The sequence below is a fragment of the Schistocerca gregaria genome, chromosome 3 (assembly GCF_023897955.1).
Source record: "Schistocerca gregaria isolate iqSchGreg1 chromosome 3, iqSchGreg1.2, whole genome shotgun sequence".
Lineage (NCBI taxonomy): Eukaryota > Metazoa > Arthropoda > Insecta > Orthoptera > Acrididae > Schistocerca > Schistocerca gregaria.
In genome coordinates, this window is record NC_064922.1 from 753265476 (window position 1) to 753282921 (window position 17446).

The 17446-nt window shown below is 42.8% G+C and overlaps 1 protein-coding gene across 5 annotated transcripts in view; it reads left to right on the forward strand.

Annotated features, from left to right (window-relative positions):
* LOC126353925 (uncharacterized) overlaps positions 1 to 17446 on the forward strand; it is a 142816-nt gene that overhangs the window by 4893 nt on the left and 120477 nt on the right. For all 5 annotated transcript variants that reach the window (XM_050003178.1, XM_050003181.1, XM_050003176.1 and 2 more), the window contains exons 4-5: positions 9039 to 9266; positions 9352 to 9430. In XM_050003178.1, coding sequence (XP_049859135.1) covers positions 9039 to 9266; positions 9352 to 9430 — 307 coding nt within the window. The remainder of the gene's footprint in view (positions 1 to 9038; positions 9267 to 9351; positions 9431 to 17446) is intronic.

Here is a 17446-nt window from a genome sequence, read left to right on the forward strand (position 1 = left end):
CTTTGCTTGGTACAGTTGCTGAAATAAAATATAAAAATGTCACTTTTTGTTAATCATGGGAGTGAAATACAAGAATGGGAGTAGACCTTTATAGAGTTGTGGTTCAGATCAAAACAACTTAAACATGAGTAGATAACTTTTTTAATCATTGAAGCAGAAAAATTAAGTACTGCTGCAAATAGGCAACTTCTAATGATTCAAAAGTGGTTGTTGCAGCATATTACTATGTATTTTGTGTAGTAGTGTGATTTTGAATGCTGCTTAGTAGTAGATTTTGATTTCATAGGTGTGCAAAAAATGTGCACTTTTGAAGCAACTTTCTCCATTTTGGTTGTTGTTTTTGTTTTTATTTCATAATAGAGGTTTTTCCTCATGAAGCATACTCTTTAATTTTCTGAATTTTTTTCTGAAGATGTTCTTATTTCATAATAGAGGTTTTTCTTCATGAAGCATATTGTTTCATTTTGCGCCCTTCTCCCCTCAACCCCATAAAGGTTTGTAGATATGCAGGTGATACAGAACTGTTTTTGATCTGTTTATGTTTGGTCCAGAAGGTTGATGAGAACTGGAAAAAAAAATTGCACCATTTGCTTTGAATTTATGTGGACTGAGTGCTAAGATGAGACAGTACCAGTAAAAGAGTCTTGTAGTAAGTATTTGGTAGGGGAAGAGGTAGTGTTTGCCACAGCAATAATAATTTAATTTTAATTTTGCTATATAAAATCTTTTTTGAAACAAGTCTTTTATGTCAGTTGTTCTATAGGCTACATACTAATATTGGTGCAGGGAAATGATACTATTAAATAGCATAAATTCTTAAAGGAGTTATTTGTGTATTTTTGCTGAAACATTGACTGTAAAAGTCATCAGAATCCTTACTTTTAGAAACTCATTTGATCTTTATACCCAGAAATGGAGTCTTCACAGAAAGTTTCATGGCACATTAAATCTGTGTGATGGATTGAGACGCAAACTTGGAACCTTGCCTTTCATGGACAGTGCACATATCCTTCTGTGTGTTCAGAGTTTAGAATAGACCTGAGGAGGTATTCGTGCCTGTCATAAGGGGTGACTAAAAGGAGTCTGAAACATTTTGGCCTTTTATGATGGTCCCCTGTAGGCTAGTATTTGACCTCCATTCTCCAGAATTCTTTCAAAGAACGAGCGAGTTGGGGAAGGGCGCTTTACATGGTGCATAATGTCCATCGTGCACTGAGACCTTCAGCATTTGTTATCGCCCTGGCTTTGCAATTTTTCTCATTCTCCAGCAATTGGGCGACGACATATTACTGGGTGCGTTTTCCACCATCCACTGTGCAGTGTTGTTTTCTGCACATACGATGACCATGGACTTCTTCGCACGTCATATCCAGCACAGTAGCCAGTCTGTCGTGGTAGGGCTGCCATGTACGCTATTGGTTGTAGCCTCCTGACTGCTGATGCTTACTTCTTTAACTCCCCATGTATGCCAGGGAGTAGATGCCCATCTCTCCTTGGGGCACCCATGCGAGCCAACCGCAGGGAATCAGTCGTCCTTTGTCGGCTCCGCATTGGCCTCACCCGACTCACGCACAGTTATTTACTGTGTTGTGAGGATCCTCCGCGTTGTCGTTGTGGGGTGTCCTTGACGGTGGTCCATATTCTGTTGGAGTGCGCCCTTTTAACTGTGCTCAGGCAGACTTTTGCACTGCCTGATACGCTCTCTGCGCTTTTATCTGACAACTCTTCCATAGCGGACATAGTTCTGCGTTTTGTTCGTCCAGGGGGATTTTATCGCTTAATGTAAGTGTGTCTTTTTGTGTTTATTCTGGCCTATGGCCTACGATTTGTCTGATTTTTTTTTTTTTCCGGTGGTTGGCTTTTCCCTTTTTGTTTGTATGGTCGGCCAACAACCGTCACACTGTGTGATTTTAGTTCGTCTTGTCTGGTCTTTGTCTACGTTTCTCTTGTTCTGTGTCGTCTGTCTTATCGTCTGTTGCTCGTTTTTATTCTCTGTGGGTGTTTTTAGTATTTGGAAAAAGGGACCGATGACCGTGGCAGTCTGGTCCCTTTAACCCCCACAAACCAACCAACCAACCAACCAACCAACCTTGGGGCACCGGGACTCCTGGCAGTGGCCATCCTGCCAGGTGGCCTTTGCTGAGGCTGGGTGGTGCCCGTCGGGAGGGCTTTTGGTTGGAGTGGGCTGCATCAGGGTGGGCAACAGGCCATGTAGCGTACTATGTCATCTCTTGCTGGTGTTCCAACACCAGCAGTCTCTAAGTAGTAGAAGTCTAACTTTAATGCGAAGAGGAATGACACCAGATCGTTGCCCTCCCTGGTCATACCATGGGATGAACGCCAGGCTAAGGATGGGAGTGGACCTTATTCGCCTCAGTACCTTGTACGTACGAGAGCTAATGGGGTATCCTTCACGTTGATGAAGCCTCAGTTTTTTGTGGACCATGTAGATGACAAGTTTGGTGAGGCGGAGGGATTGTCCAAAATGCAATCTGGGCTAATTGTGATAAAAACAGCATCCTCTGCCCAGTACAGGTATTACTTGCCTGTGACAAGCTGGGGGATGTTTCTGTTTCCATCACACACCATAAGAGCTTAAATATGGTCTAGGGTATTATATTCCACAGGGACTTCTTTTGCAGTGAGATGACAAGCTGCATGCCAACTTAGAGTGACGAGGTGCTTATTTTGTCCAGTGTGTCCATGGGGTCCAAAGGATTATCAGGCAGCCACTGGTGCCTTCATCTTGGCCTTTGAGGGTGATACATTACTCAAGACAGTCAAGGTGATGGTATACCACTGTGATGTGAAGCCATATATCCCTCTCCCGATCCGGTGCTTTAAGTGCTGGAAGTTCAGGCATATGTATTCCAGAATCATATGTCGCAACTGTGGACGTCCATCACATCCCAATACTTCATGTGCCTCACCTCTCATCTGTGTCAACTGTGGCGAAAAACATTCCTCGTGTTTGCCGTTTTGCAGGATTCTACAGAAAGAAAGGAAACTCGTGGAATACAAGACCCTGGGCCGACTGACCTACACTGGGGCTAAGAGGAAATTTGAACAGCTCCATACTGTGCGCATAACATCGTCTAATGCTGCCGCTACGACAATGTTTCCAGCTCCATCCGTTCTGCCATTGACAGTTGGCCCTCAGGGCCGAAAGACTACACCCGCCCCCTTGATGGTGGGGGCACTCCTATCCCTGTTGCTCCCGCACTACCTACTTCGGGAGCAGTGTCCCCCCCCCAACAGTTGGGAACATTAGTCCCCAGTTCTCAGCCAGAGAAGTGTCCGTCATCTTTGGTTATTCTCACTAGGAAAGGGTCCCTTGTGCCCCTCCCTCCCCAGTTTCCCACCAGTGGGAAAGAGGACACCTGCCAGTGAATGAAGAGCCCAAAAGCAGCTAGTCATAGGGCTTTCAGATCCTCATCAGCCCAGGAGACAGTGTAAGTGAAGCCCTCCCAGTCAGAGTAACCCAAGGGAGCTGCGAGAGAAATCTAAAAAGGAAGACCCCCCAAGAACAAGGAAATTGAGGTAGCACCCACACCACCACTACCTACAAGCTGTGTATCTGAGGATGAAGTGGATATTCTCGTGTCCGCTGAGGGCATAGATCTCGCCGGACCCTCAGAGAGAATGGATATAGAATGCTCTGGTGGACTTAGCCGGTGGCAGCAGATGACCATGAGGCGTAAACTGCCTCCTTTATCACTTCATGCCTTCACAATCTCACCATGACGTCATCCTCCAGTGGTATTGCGGTGGTTTTTTCCACCACCTAACTGAGCTACGACAACTGTTAAGCTTTGCATTGCCCTCCAGGAAACCTGGTGCCTGGCGATGCAGATCCCGCCCTGTGCGGCAATTGGGGATATTACAAGAACCGTAATGAATATAATAGTGTGTCATGTGGAACTTGCGTTTATGTCCAGAACTTAGTGTGTCATGAACCTGTGCCCCTTCAAACTCCTCATGAAGCTGTGTCTGTCAGGATAAGGACGACACAGGAAATAACCGTCTGCAATGTATCTTCCCCCAGGTGGTGCAGTACTTCTGAACATACTGGCTGCACTAATTCTTAAGCTCCCTAAACCTTTCCTATGTGTGGGAGATTTTAATGCCCATACCCCTTGTGGGGTGGCACCATGCTTACTGGCCGCAGTATAGAGATGTCAAAAATTTGCTGTCTCATCTCGACCTCTGCCTTGTAAATACTGATGCTCTGCAAACATTTCAGTGTGGCTCATAGTGCTTACTTGCCCATTAATATAACACTTTGCAGTCCAGGACTTGTCCCATCTGTCCACTGGAGAGCGCACGATGACTTGTGTGGTAGTGACCATTTCTACATCTTCCTGTCACTCCTCTGGCGTCATTTGCCCGGATGTCTACCCAGATGAGCTTTAAACAAGGCAGACTGGGAAGCTGTCACCTCTGCCCTCACCGTTGAATCTCTCCCATATGGTAACATCAATGTGGTCATTGAACAGGTCACTAGAATGATCATTTCAGCAGCGGAAAAGGCGATCCCTTTTTCCTTAGGGTGCCCGTGTCGAAAGACAGGACCTTGGCACTCTCCGGAAATCGCTGAGGCTATTAAAGAGTGTAGGCGGGCCCTACAGCAGCATAACGGCACCCTTCTCTGGAGCACCTAATAGCTGTTAAAAGGCTCTATGCCCCGTTCGCCAACTTATAAAAAGATGGAAACATGAGTGTTGGGAGAGGTACGTCTCAACCATTGGGTACCATACGCCGGTCGCCTTCGCAAGTCTGAATGAAGATCAGGTGTGTCTTTGGATACCAGATACTGATATGTCTCCCTGGCATTCACGTAAATGGAGTGTTATCTACCAACCCAAATGCACTTGCCAAGCACTTTACTGTGCACTATGCTCGGACCTCTGCATCGGAGAATTAACCCCCCCCCCCCCCCCCCCCCCCCCAGCCTTTCGTACCCTCAAATGGCAGAAGGAAGGGAAACTCCTCTCATTCACTACACGCCACTGTGAACTGTATAACGCTCTGTTTACTGAGCGGGAGCTCCTTATCGCCTTGACACAGCTCTTGGTCTGGGCCAGATCTGACCCAAACTCACATAATGAAACATGTCTTGTCAGACTACCAGCAGCACATCCTCATTATCTTCAACCGGATCTGGAGCGATTGCGTATTTCGTCTCAGTTGTGGGAGAGCATCATCATTCCTGTGCTGAGACCTGACAAAAACCCACTTGTTGTTGTGGCCCATCAGCCTGACCAACATTCTTTGTAAGGCGCTAGAACATACGGTGAGTCAGTGGTTGTATTGGCTCTTGGTGTCACAAGGCCTACTGGCTCCATGCCAGGGCAGTTTCCACCAGGGTCGCTTTACTGCTGATAATCTACTATTCTTCAAGTCTAACAGCCTTATCCAGACGCCAATTCCTGGTTGCCATCTTTTTTGATTTACGAAAAGCCTACAACACGACCTGGTGACATCATATCCTTATCACATTACTTGAGTGTGGGGTCTCCTAGGCCTGCTCCATATTCTTATCCAAAATTTCCTGTCACTCCGTACTTCGTCTCCAAGTTGGTGCCTCCCATAGTCCCCCCCCCCCCCCCCTCCTCCCCCCATATTTGTGGGGTCCTGTAAGGTTCTATATTGAGTGTGTCTCTTTAATGGCCATTAACGATCTAGCAGCAGCTGTGGGGCCGTCCGTCTCATCTTCTCTGTATGTAGATGACTTCTGCATTTCCTACTGCTCCTCTAGTACCGTTGTTGTTGAGTAGTACCTAGTACCTACAGGGAGCCATCCACAAGGCACAGTCATGGGCTCTAGCGCATGGCTTCCAGTTTTCAGCTGCAAAATCGTGTGTCATGCACTTCACTCGGCATCATACCACTCATCCATAACCAGAACTTTACCTTGATGATGAGCCACTCACTGTAGTGGAGACATATCGATTCTAAGGACTGATTTTCTTTGCCCTTTTGACTTGGCTTCCTCACCTTCATCAGGTTAAGCAGGAGTGCTGACAGCACCTCAATGACCTTTGCTGTGTGAGCAGCACCAACTGGGCTGCAGATTGCTCTAAACTGCTGCAACTCTACAGAGCCCTTGTTCAGTTTTGCCTTGACTGTGGGCGTCTGGTTTATGGTTCAGCGGCACCCTCAACATTGTGGTTGCTACACCCAGTGCACCACTGTGGAATTTGACTAGCAGCGAGAGCTTTTAGGACGAGTCCGGTGAACAGCGTACTGGTGTAGGCTGGAGTCCCTCCATTGCAGGTTAGGCATGCACAACTGCTCGCCAGTTACATCACACACATTCACAGCTCTCCTGAGCATTCCAGTTACCATCTCCTTTTTCCAGCCATGGCGGCTAATCTCCCAGGTCAGGGCTTACGATCGCAGTTTGCATCCGATGCCTTCTGTGTGAACTAGATTACTTCCCTTTACCATCTCCCCTTGGGGTCCATTCGCATATACCTCCATCGTGTATATCTAGGCCACAGCTTCGTCTGGACCTTTCGCATTGCCCTAAGGACTCTGTTCCTTCCGTGGCTCTCTGCTGTCACTTCCTCTTAATTCTTGACGTGTTCTGGGGCTGTGAAGTTGTTTACACCAATGGCTCAGTGGCTGATGGTCGTATTGGGTTTGCCTATGTTCCCAAGAGGCCATATTGAACAGCACTCCTTGCCAGATGGCTACAGTGTTTTCACTGGAGAGCTGGTTGCTATATCTTGTGTTCTTGAATACATCCGTTCATGCTCTGGAAAGCCATTCCTTATCTGTAGTGACTCCTTGAGCAGCCTAAAAGCTATTGACCAGTGCCACCTGTGCCATCATTTGGTAGCAACTGTCCAGGAGTCCATCTATGCCTGGAACAGCCCAGTTGTTCAGTGGTGTTTTTCTGGACCCTAGGACACAGCATTCCAGGCAATGAGCTACTGGCAGGCTGGGCAAACTAGCTATGCGGAAACCGCTTTTGGAGATTGGATTCTCTGAAACTGACCTGCATTCAGTATTAGTGCGCAAGGTTTTTCGGCTTTGGGAGATTGAATGGCATAACCTCGGTCCGAACAACTAACTGTGTGCCATTAAAGAGACTATGAATGTGTGGAAATCCTCCATGCGGGCCTCTCGCCGGGACTCTGTGGCTCTCTACCAGCTCTGTATTGCTGATACTTGGGTGACCCATGGCTGTGCCATGCACCATGAAGATCCCTCTTGGTGTCGGTGCGGTGCCCGGTTGACTGTGGTCCGTATTCTGTTGTGCTGTCATGCTGGGATTGCCCTGCAACAAATCTTCAGCTACTAGACTCATTACTGTAAATTTTCATTGAAAACATCTCATTTAGCTTTTCGTTTTATATGTGAGGGTGGGTTTTAGCACATGTCCCTTATCATTTGTTCTCTAGCCTAGTGCTTTTAGATCGGAGGTTTTAATGTGTCTCAGAGTGACTGGCTTATCTTTTTTATTCTCGTGATCAACCAAACACAGCTGTCTGCTCTCTTGTTTCAATCCCTTCTAACTGTGTCTTGCATCTCTCTGTGCTTTTCTTGTCCTATTTTGTCCATTCTAGTGTGTGTTGCCCTTAAGTCGTTCTTGTGTTTTTTTGTTTTGTTTTTTTCTCTCTCCCGGTAATGTGGTCTCGTTTGTTTTATTCTTTCCCTTGTGGGATTGTTTTAATAGGAACAAGGGACCAGTGAGCAGGCAGTTTTGTCCCTTCTGCCTCAGGCAGCAATATCTATTAAAGGTGTTAATATTAGGCAAAAATAACAGGTCCATCATGTTGACCTGAATGCTATGTAAGTAACAATCGCTATTTGTGATTAAGATATGTCAACAATTGTAGCTAAGTGTACATCACTAACACCACTTGCTATTGTGGTGACATGCCTGGAAAGCCAAGCTTGTTAAAGTGCTACTCCCAGGACATGGGGAGGCGAACATGCCATGAATTGAATCCACCGTGCTGATTAATGATGATGGTTGGTAAGCTGGCCAACTTGATTGTGGTTCTTTGGTGATTTCCCATACCCGGCTAGGTAAATACTGGGCTGGTATCCATACCCTACACAAACATTTAGGGACACATGTTTACAATGGAACATAGATTTGCCTAAAGTGCAGACAGTTGGGTACGCAGATTCTGTCCCACTGGAAGTGGAAGCTTCAAGAAGCGCATCTTGCCACCAACCACCACTAAGATTGCCTCAATCCCTACCCTATAGAAAGAACAAGAAAAGGCACAAGAAGAAGAAAGAACAGTAAATAGACAGTGAGTTCCATTATACATTAGATACTGACAAGAGTATTGGTTTTGGATCACAATAACTGAACAGACCCTTAAGATCAAATCAGTGCCAGCGGTACAAGATTTGGTGATTTAGCTACAATAATTTTGTGTTTTTGCCCTTACTGCAACAGCTAATGGAGATGAATCACTCTTGATGCTGATGTAGTTCAGATCTAATGGTATACCACACATGTTCTCTGGTTGTGTTAAATTTGGTAAGACTTGTTCACAATTGCCATCATTCTCACTGCTCTGCAACTGTTTTTTTTTCTGATGTGCATTCCTTCAAACATGTAGCACAATTTTTTATTTAACTGCCCCTGTAATCACCCTGCTTTCCATGCTATTTCTGTGAGAAATTTTTGTTCTTGTCTGTGAAAAAAAAAGAGAGAGAGAAAGAAAAACATCCTGTACTGTACCCACATCTTCATAGTTGCAGTATTTTAGAATTTCACATTAAAAACTTCAGCAGTGAAACAGGTCGTTAATTGATGTCTCCGTATTATTTATAGTTTTCGCTTTTTTTTATTTTGGATTGCTGTTAAGTTCTGATGTTTGTTGTATGTCTTCTAAATGATGTATCCACAATCAACATTTCACAGCAATATTTTATCCATTTGTTACTACCTTTTTGTTTTTTTTCATAAAGAAATTCAAGGATTTAAGCATTAACTTTATTATTATTATTATTATTATTATTATTATTATTATTATTATTATTATTATTATTATTATTATTTGTACTAGGAAACAAAGCCACAGGTATGGGCATTTTTGCTTTGGAAGAGTGCAGTAGTTGCACAACAAAGACCAGAAGATAGCAAAGAAAATCTTAATTCATGGAAACTGTATCAAAAATGGTGCAAGATGAAAGAAAGTGTTCGAAATTCTTGGGTTGCAGCAGGAAAAACAATCCAGAGTTTTTCAGTACTCTCGAATGCCAAGCTGCAAGAGATCCATAAAAGTTCCCCTGATGTAAGTTCCTTCTGTTTTTAACTAAAGCTACTGAAAATAACCTGTCATAAATACTGCTTTAATGCTTGTAACTGTATTTTTCCAGGGTAAGGGCAAAACAGTAAATTTAAAGCCAGCTGAAAATGATGAAAATGATGTGCTTAAAACATCAGATGATTTAAAAAGTAAGTTGAAGTGTTTATATAATCTTTATACCCTTTGATAACTTCGAATATTATTTATTATTTTATAATATGTTGTGAGGTTGGTGTGTGTCTTACAAGGGAACATTCCCAAGTGCCAATAAATGATCTTGATGAGACATAGTGGGTGTGTGGAGGGGACAAAACAGTGCAACACATATTTTTTTTTTTTTTGTGTGCCCAATTTCACCTTTAAGGGATAAACACACCACAAATGGTAATTGAGCAATTTAGGATTAGAGGGAATACCTTTGAAATGATGATTTTTTTTTTAAAGAAAAGAAATTCTATGTAAAAGTTGATCTGTAATTAATGTTCTTGAAAACGGTGCAATTGAAATTTGTAAGAATTTAAAATTTTGCAAAATACCTCACCACCATTAATTAATTTTGAAAAAATGAAACTTTAGTTACAACATACATAGGAAACTTTCGAACCACAAACATCCCTGCATAATAAAGCTGGTTTCTGAAATATTATTTTTGAAAAACAAGCTGTACACAATGTGCTGTCGGGGTATTTTCAGCATACCTAATTAAAATATCTAAACATTCATTACTATTCTAAATATTTATTTTACTTATATTTGTTTTAGGTCTTAAATTGTTGTTTTATGTTTTACATTAATGGTATTTTTGTTTTTAAGTTTACCGTTTCACACATAATAAGTAACTATTTATTATGATAAAAAATAATTACCGCAATGACAGTCTGTAAAGAAATTCCTAAAACATAATGTTATTTTACACCATGCACATAAAATTTCTTCATGTAATATAGGAGGAAAGAAAGCCGGAATTACATTACCATGGGTGTAGCTTGTGTAGTACTCATTTCTGCCACATGGTGTGTGTAGCACAACTCATTGACCAGTCAGTGCCACCTGTATTGTTGACCTGACTTGTTCTGTTCATCGTCAGTGATTGTTTTTGCTAATGCTGTTTTGTTCTTGTTTCGTTTTTTGTGTTGTTTTCTACGTGGAAAAAATGTTGCTGAAACTGTTTTAATGCTGAAAACAGATTACTAAGATGACACTGTTGGAAAAACTCAAGTGTGCGAGTGATTTGCTTGATTTAAAATTGGCAACATGTTGATTGATCAACATCAAAACAATGCCGATTTGCTTTTAGATGCATAAGGCGTAGTTCATGCAGAGTTTGTTCCCACAGGTCAGACCATTGATCAGACACCCCCCCCCCCCCCTTTTTTAATAAGATTGTGCAACAGTGTCAGTCAAAAAGGACCTGATTTGTGGCAGACAGGACACTGGTTCTTCCACCAAAACAACGCAGCTGCACACACAGCCATCTCCATTAGACAGTTTTTTTGGCTAAAAATGGCATGGTTCTACTGCCCCATGCACCTTATTTGTCTGAGCTGGCTCCATGTGACTTACTATAATTTCCACACATGAAAAGGGACTTGAAAGGACACCGATTGGATGATCAAAACAGTTTTTTTCACACCGACCACCCACCTTTCCACAGTTATAACAGAAACAAAAGGTGAGTTTCGACCGAGAATTTCTTTTTAAAGCCCCAAATGTGGTTGTGACAGCTTCAAAATCTGGTAAACAAATGTGTGACCACATCAAAAGATATTTGAAAGATTTTTCTTTCCCAGCGAGGGAGAAATACCTGTATTATTGTTAGATGTTTGCGGTGCTTGGTGTGAAAGGACCATTTAGAGTATCGTAGTTGAGGACAGGGAACTTGTTCATCTGGTAATTCCAAAAGGCTCGTTGGCACAGGTACAGCCATGAGGATTGTGGCGATGTTCACGCTGCTTTATTTCTTCGTTGATTATTCTTGGTGGACATACTGGCTGTAAAAATAAGAGGTGGAAGTGCAGTACTGTCTACTATAAATGATGAAGCCGACAGGTGCACATTTGCGTTCCTCAGTCATTTACTTTCACTTTTCACAACCCCCGTACACACATTTAATATGGCTAGTGCACTGTTGTTTAACTTTTCATAAGAATCATTAATAGTTTGCTGGTGAACATCCACATACTGCTACAGTAGTTTACTGTTGAACATTTATGAGCAGTAAAACCTAACTACAAAGTTTACAGTTCTTGAAGAATAATCAGGTGTGTGATGAAACTTTGTTGTTGTAATCGACACAGGTTTCTCATCTGAAACTCGGCCGTGGACTGACTGTCTCAGGATAAAAAATCGGGCCCTTATGTATCATCACAATAATAGGTGCTGAAACTATACATTGTTCAAAGTTTAATTTACAGAAGTTACAATTAAAACTTAACTCATTAAATTAACTGAATACATAAAAAATCGGTTCTTTTTAACAGTTTCTTCTACTACAAGGGATAAGTCGAATTATTTGTTTAAATCACGAATTTAACAAATATAAGTATGCAAACAATACTTGGGACAAAACTGTTAATTACTTCAGAACTAATTAAGAGCTAGCTTTGCTAACATGTTTTCGGATAGAGCCAAATCGATCCTCTAAGAATGCTGTTAATTGTTCCTCCTAATGTTGATAGTTAGTACAGAACTTATATCTAGTTATATGTCAATGACAAAGTTTAAGTCGCGAAACAATAACTGATTTCATCCTTTAATGAAAGATACTAATTAGGAATAGTCAAAATAAATTAGAAAATCAATTACATACGTAAAACTAAGCACAAATATATTAAAAACAAAGATTCCAATACTTACCAAGCGGGAAAGCGCCGGCAGACAGGCACATGAACAAAACACACAAACACACACACAGAATTGCTAGCTTTCGCAACCGATGGTTGCTTCTTCAGGAAGGAGAGGGAAAGACGAAAGGATGTGGGTTTTAAGGGAGAGGGTAAGGAGTCATTCCAATCCCGGGAGCGGAAAGACTTCCCTTAGGGGAAAAAAAGGACAGATGTACACTCGCACACACACACACACACACACACACACACACACACACACACACACACACACACACACACACACACACACACATCCATCCGCATGTGCGGATGGATATGTGTGTGTGTGTGTGTGTGTGTGTGTGTGTGTGTGTGTGCGAGTGTACATCTGTCCTTTTTTTCCCCTAAGGGAAGTCTTTCCGCTCCCGGGATTGGAATGACTCCTTACCCTCTCCCTTAAAACCCACATCCTTTCGTCTTTCCCTCTCCTTCCTGAAGAAGCAACCATCGGTTGCGAAAGCTAGCAATTCTGTGTGTGTGTTTTGTTCATGTGCCTGTCTGCCGGCGCTTTCCCGCTTGGTAAGTCTTGGAATCTTTGTTTTTAATATATTTTTCCCATGTGGAAGTTTCTTTCTATTTTATTTACAAACTAAGCACAAAATTAGATCTGGTGTTATATTCTTTAAAACTGAGGGCCAACCTTTCTCTTTTATCAAAATGCAGATTATACTCACATATGTTAATGGTAATTAGTTAAGAGCAAAATGAATTTTAAGGAGGCAGATGGCAAAACAAGATGGGATGTAAAATTATCCCAGCCTGCTTCGTCACAGGGTTTATGGCTTTCAATGTTGGAAGAACCTTAGAGAAGATTTTCAGATCTAGTTCTGTTGAATGACTGACTTATACTTTTATGAAAAGGATAGTTGCTACTCTCCATATAGTGGAGATGATGAGTTGCAGATTGGCACAGCAAACAGACTGTCGAAATTGGACGACACACACACACACACACACACACACACACACACACACACACACGTAGACGCAACTCGTACACACATGAAAACAGTCTCTGGCAGCTGAAGCCAGGCTATGAGCAACAGCACATGATGGGAGAGGCAACTGGGTGGGATAAGGAGGACTCTGGGACAATGAGGGGAAGATATTACAGGGTAGGGGTGGGGGATGGTAAAGTGCTGCAAGTGGGGGCTTGCAGGGATGATATGGAGAGAGGGTAGGGCAGCTAGGTCCAGTCAGGAGATTAAACAGGGGGAGGAGGGGTTGTAGAAAAGGAGACAATTAAAAAAGACTGGGGGTGTTATCGGACTAGGTGGCCTGTGTAGTGCTGGAATGGGAACAAGGAAGGGCCTGGATGGGTAGGACGACGACTAACATAAGTTTGAGACCAGGAGGGTTACGTTAATATAGAACATATTGCAGGGAGAGTTCCCACCTGCGCAATGCAGAAAATATGGTCAGGTATTGCGTTTAGTCTTTTACTGGGATATGGCCATGAGGCAAGAGATTGGGAGCAGTGGTTGTGTAGGGATGGACAAGGATATTGCGTAGGTTTGTTGGGTGCCGGAATACTGCTGTGGGAGGGGTGGGAAGCATAGTGGGTAGGACATTTCTCATTTCAGGGCACGATGAGTAGAATCAGTCCTTTCCAAAGTCTGTTTCCCCATTACCATATTTAGTCGAGCAGGACTTATTAAAGACCTTTTCTCCTTCTTCTGGTCCCTACCGTGGAAACATTTTTTCACCGCTAACCCTACCAATCAGACTCAGCCAAAATCCAGTATTAAAACCTGCCTGACTCAGTTCACTCCTTCATCCAACTGTGATCAATCCCCACTGCCCCCAAATCACCCTATTAACTTTCCAGAATTTCCTAACCTCAAACCTTGCCTCACCATCATTCCCCAAATCTTTCAACATGCAAACTAGCTTTACATATGCAGAAAAAACTACAATCCTGACCTTATAATCCTACCTGATGACAAAGGCACAACCACTGTCGTTTTGAACTGCAAGAATTACCTGCCAGAAGGACTCCACCAGCTGTCACATTCATCACCTACAAACCCTGCCACAGCGAACCCATTCCATAAATCCAGCAGGATCTCCAGTCTCTCCTCTCATAGTCACCTCGCCCACAGTTACGTTTCCTTTGAAGGCATTACCTACAAACAAATTCAGAGTGTGGCTATGGGCACCCACATGCCGCCATTCTATGCAATCCTATTCATGGGACATCTAGAGGAATTCTTCCTAAACACTGGGAATCCCAAACTCATCACCTGGTTCAGATTCATTGACGTCATCTTTCGTGATCAGTATCGAGGTTGAGGACACCCAATCCACACTCCTCCAGGACATCAACACCTTCTCTCTCATTCGCTTAACCTGATCCGACTCTACCCGGAAAGCCACCTTCCTCGATGTTGACCTCCACCTCAAAGATGGCTACATCAGTACCTTTGTCCGTATCAAACATGCCAACCGTCAGCAGTACCTTCACTTCGACAGCTGGCACCCACTCTGTACCAAGAAATCCCTTCCACACAGCCTCTCAAAATATACCAAGGGTCTCATCGAGGCCTTTGCAGACCGTAATTACCCTTCCAATCTTGAACAAAAACAGATATCCCATGCCTTATCTTCCCAGCCACTCACCATCTCCCACAGTCCCACCATCTGGCCACAGAGGGGTATTTCTGTCATGGCTTGGTACCACCTCTCATTGTGCCCTGAAATGAGAAATGCCCAACCCACTATCATTCCCACCCCTACCATGGTGGTATTCTGGTGCCCACCAAACCTACACAATATCCTCATCCATCCCTACACAATCCTTGCTCTCAACACTTTGCCTCATGGCTCATATCCCTGTAATAGACCAAGATGCAAGACCTGCCCCATACATCATCCCATCACCACCTACTCCAGTCCAGTCACATACATCGCCTATCTCATCAAAGGCAGGGCTAGCTGTGAACCAAGTTATGTGATCTACAAGCTAAGCTGCAATCGCCGTGCTGCATTCTGAGTTGGCATGACAACCAATGATCTGTCTGTCTGTCTGCTTGAATGGCCACCAACAAACTGGCCAAGAAACAACTGGTTGACCCTGTTGCTAATCTCGCTGCCCAATACAATGTTCTGCAATTCAGTGACTCCTTCACAGCCTATGTCATATGCATCCTTGCCACCAACACCAGCTTTTGTGAATTGCGCATGTGGGAACTCCCGTTGCAATGTGTCCTACATTAACATAACCCTCCTGACCTCAAACTTCATTAGTCATTGTCCTGTCCATCCAGCCCCTTCCTTGTTCCCATTTCAGCACTACACAGCCTTGTATGCCGCAAACACATTCAGTCTTTTTTACTTCTCTCCTCTCCCCCCCCTCCCCCCTCCTCTCTCTCTCTCTCTCTCTCTCTCTCTCTCTCTCTCTCTGCCCCACACTCCATCTAACCTCCTGACTGGACCAAGCCTCCCTACCCTCTCTCCACATAATCCCTGCCTGCTCCCACCAGTAGCATTTTACTATCCCCCACCCATAATCTCCTATCCCTCGCCCGCCTTGTCCCAGCCTCTCCCTGATCCCCACCCAGTTGCCTCTCATCATGTACTGCAGCTCGCAGGAGCTCGAAATTTTGCGTGTGTGTTTGTGTGTTATTTTATTGTGCCTGTCTACCGGCGCTTTCCCGCTTGGTAAGTCTTGGAATCTTTGTTTTTAATATATTTTTCCCATGTAGAAGTTTCTTTCTATTTTATTTACAATGTATTTATCTTTACGTTTCTTAGAGTTCAGCTTACGAAACTGAGTACTCACAAACATTGTTTGGAGTATTTGCTTGTGCTTTTTCTGTGGTGCCTTATGCATTATTTTGTCTCCACACTTTTTACATTAATTCGGGGCAGTGGGTTTTGGTTGACTGACTGAAGTTGTGAGGCAAAATCAGTGTTGACAGGTAAGGTGACCAGGTGGCTGTGTTGCTGGACGCATTCCTTAGCTGCAAAAACAATAGCCAGGACAACATGTAGGTTGTATTTGCATATATGATTTTATGTGCAGTTACTAATTGCAATACAGCAGCTCGGGAAACTCTATAGAGCTATCTAGTATACTGGGAAATCATAGTTATTTGCAATGATTCACAATAATGCAAGCTGTTTTCACAGTGTTGTCAAAACATTCACATTTTTTTCATTTTCATTGCTAAATATTTCCATTTTTTCTAGTTATATAATGAGGAACAGAAGGATTTATCAGTATGTTGATATTTGTAAATAGGAGAAAGTACATTATGATGATCAGTCAGTGGCATGTCATCTTATAAATTCCTCAGTGTGTTGCAATTACACAAACAGAACAACAGCATTCACCTTACTGTCAGAATCTAGTTTCGAATGGTTTTCTACTGCATGGTTTGAGGTATCACTGCTCACTCCCAGATTTTTTTCCGCACAGTGTTCCCCAGTATGATTTTGACTACCTGACTAATGATGCTTCAGTGCTGTTCACAATTTTTGTCCAGTTCTCACTAGTCACTTAATTGACAGCTTCTGCAAGGAAGTTCTCTAGCTCAGAGGTGATGAATTTTTATTATTTACAGCAATGTAATTTTTATTTGCATCCATAGCCTTTCTATGTCACTGAAGGAAGCCAATTGATTTCATGCCCATGCCTTTTAGAAATTTCATCAATGATTTATGTTGGAAATTGTGATTTCTTTTGACCCAAAAGTTGTATCAATTCAGCCTTCAGATCATCTCTGGGATCTACATCTCATCTTCTAACCATGGAATATCATCATCTTTCCTTGTTGCGAGGTTGATGTCTTATCCTGAGCAAATAAGTGATAAGGGGTGTTACCTGTAACAATAACTTACGTCTTTGTCAAATTTGCGTAAGTGATGTCTCATATCTCATCTGAAAAAACTCAACTGTTCATGTCTTCATGATTATCGCCAAATTTTTGTGAATAAAATTTTAACCGATCGTTTGGTACATCCTCATCTGATGTACCCGCACCTAAAACAACAACACTAGTTAACAAATTTAAACTTTTTTCCGAATTTGGTTTGTAAATGGGTGGATTTACCTAATTTTGGGCTGCTGAATACACTGGTAAAATCATTTTTTCTGTATGATGTCACATTTCCTGGGTACAAAGCAGAATAAAAAATGGTAATCGCGAAAATTGTCGCATAAGTCAAGCAAAAATACACATTCAGAATGTTTGAGGTCAATACTATTTTGCATGTATATATGAGCATGATGCCAATAAAAGGTCCAAATTAGTTCAGAATATATTTTCACCTATAATC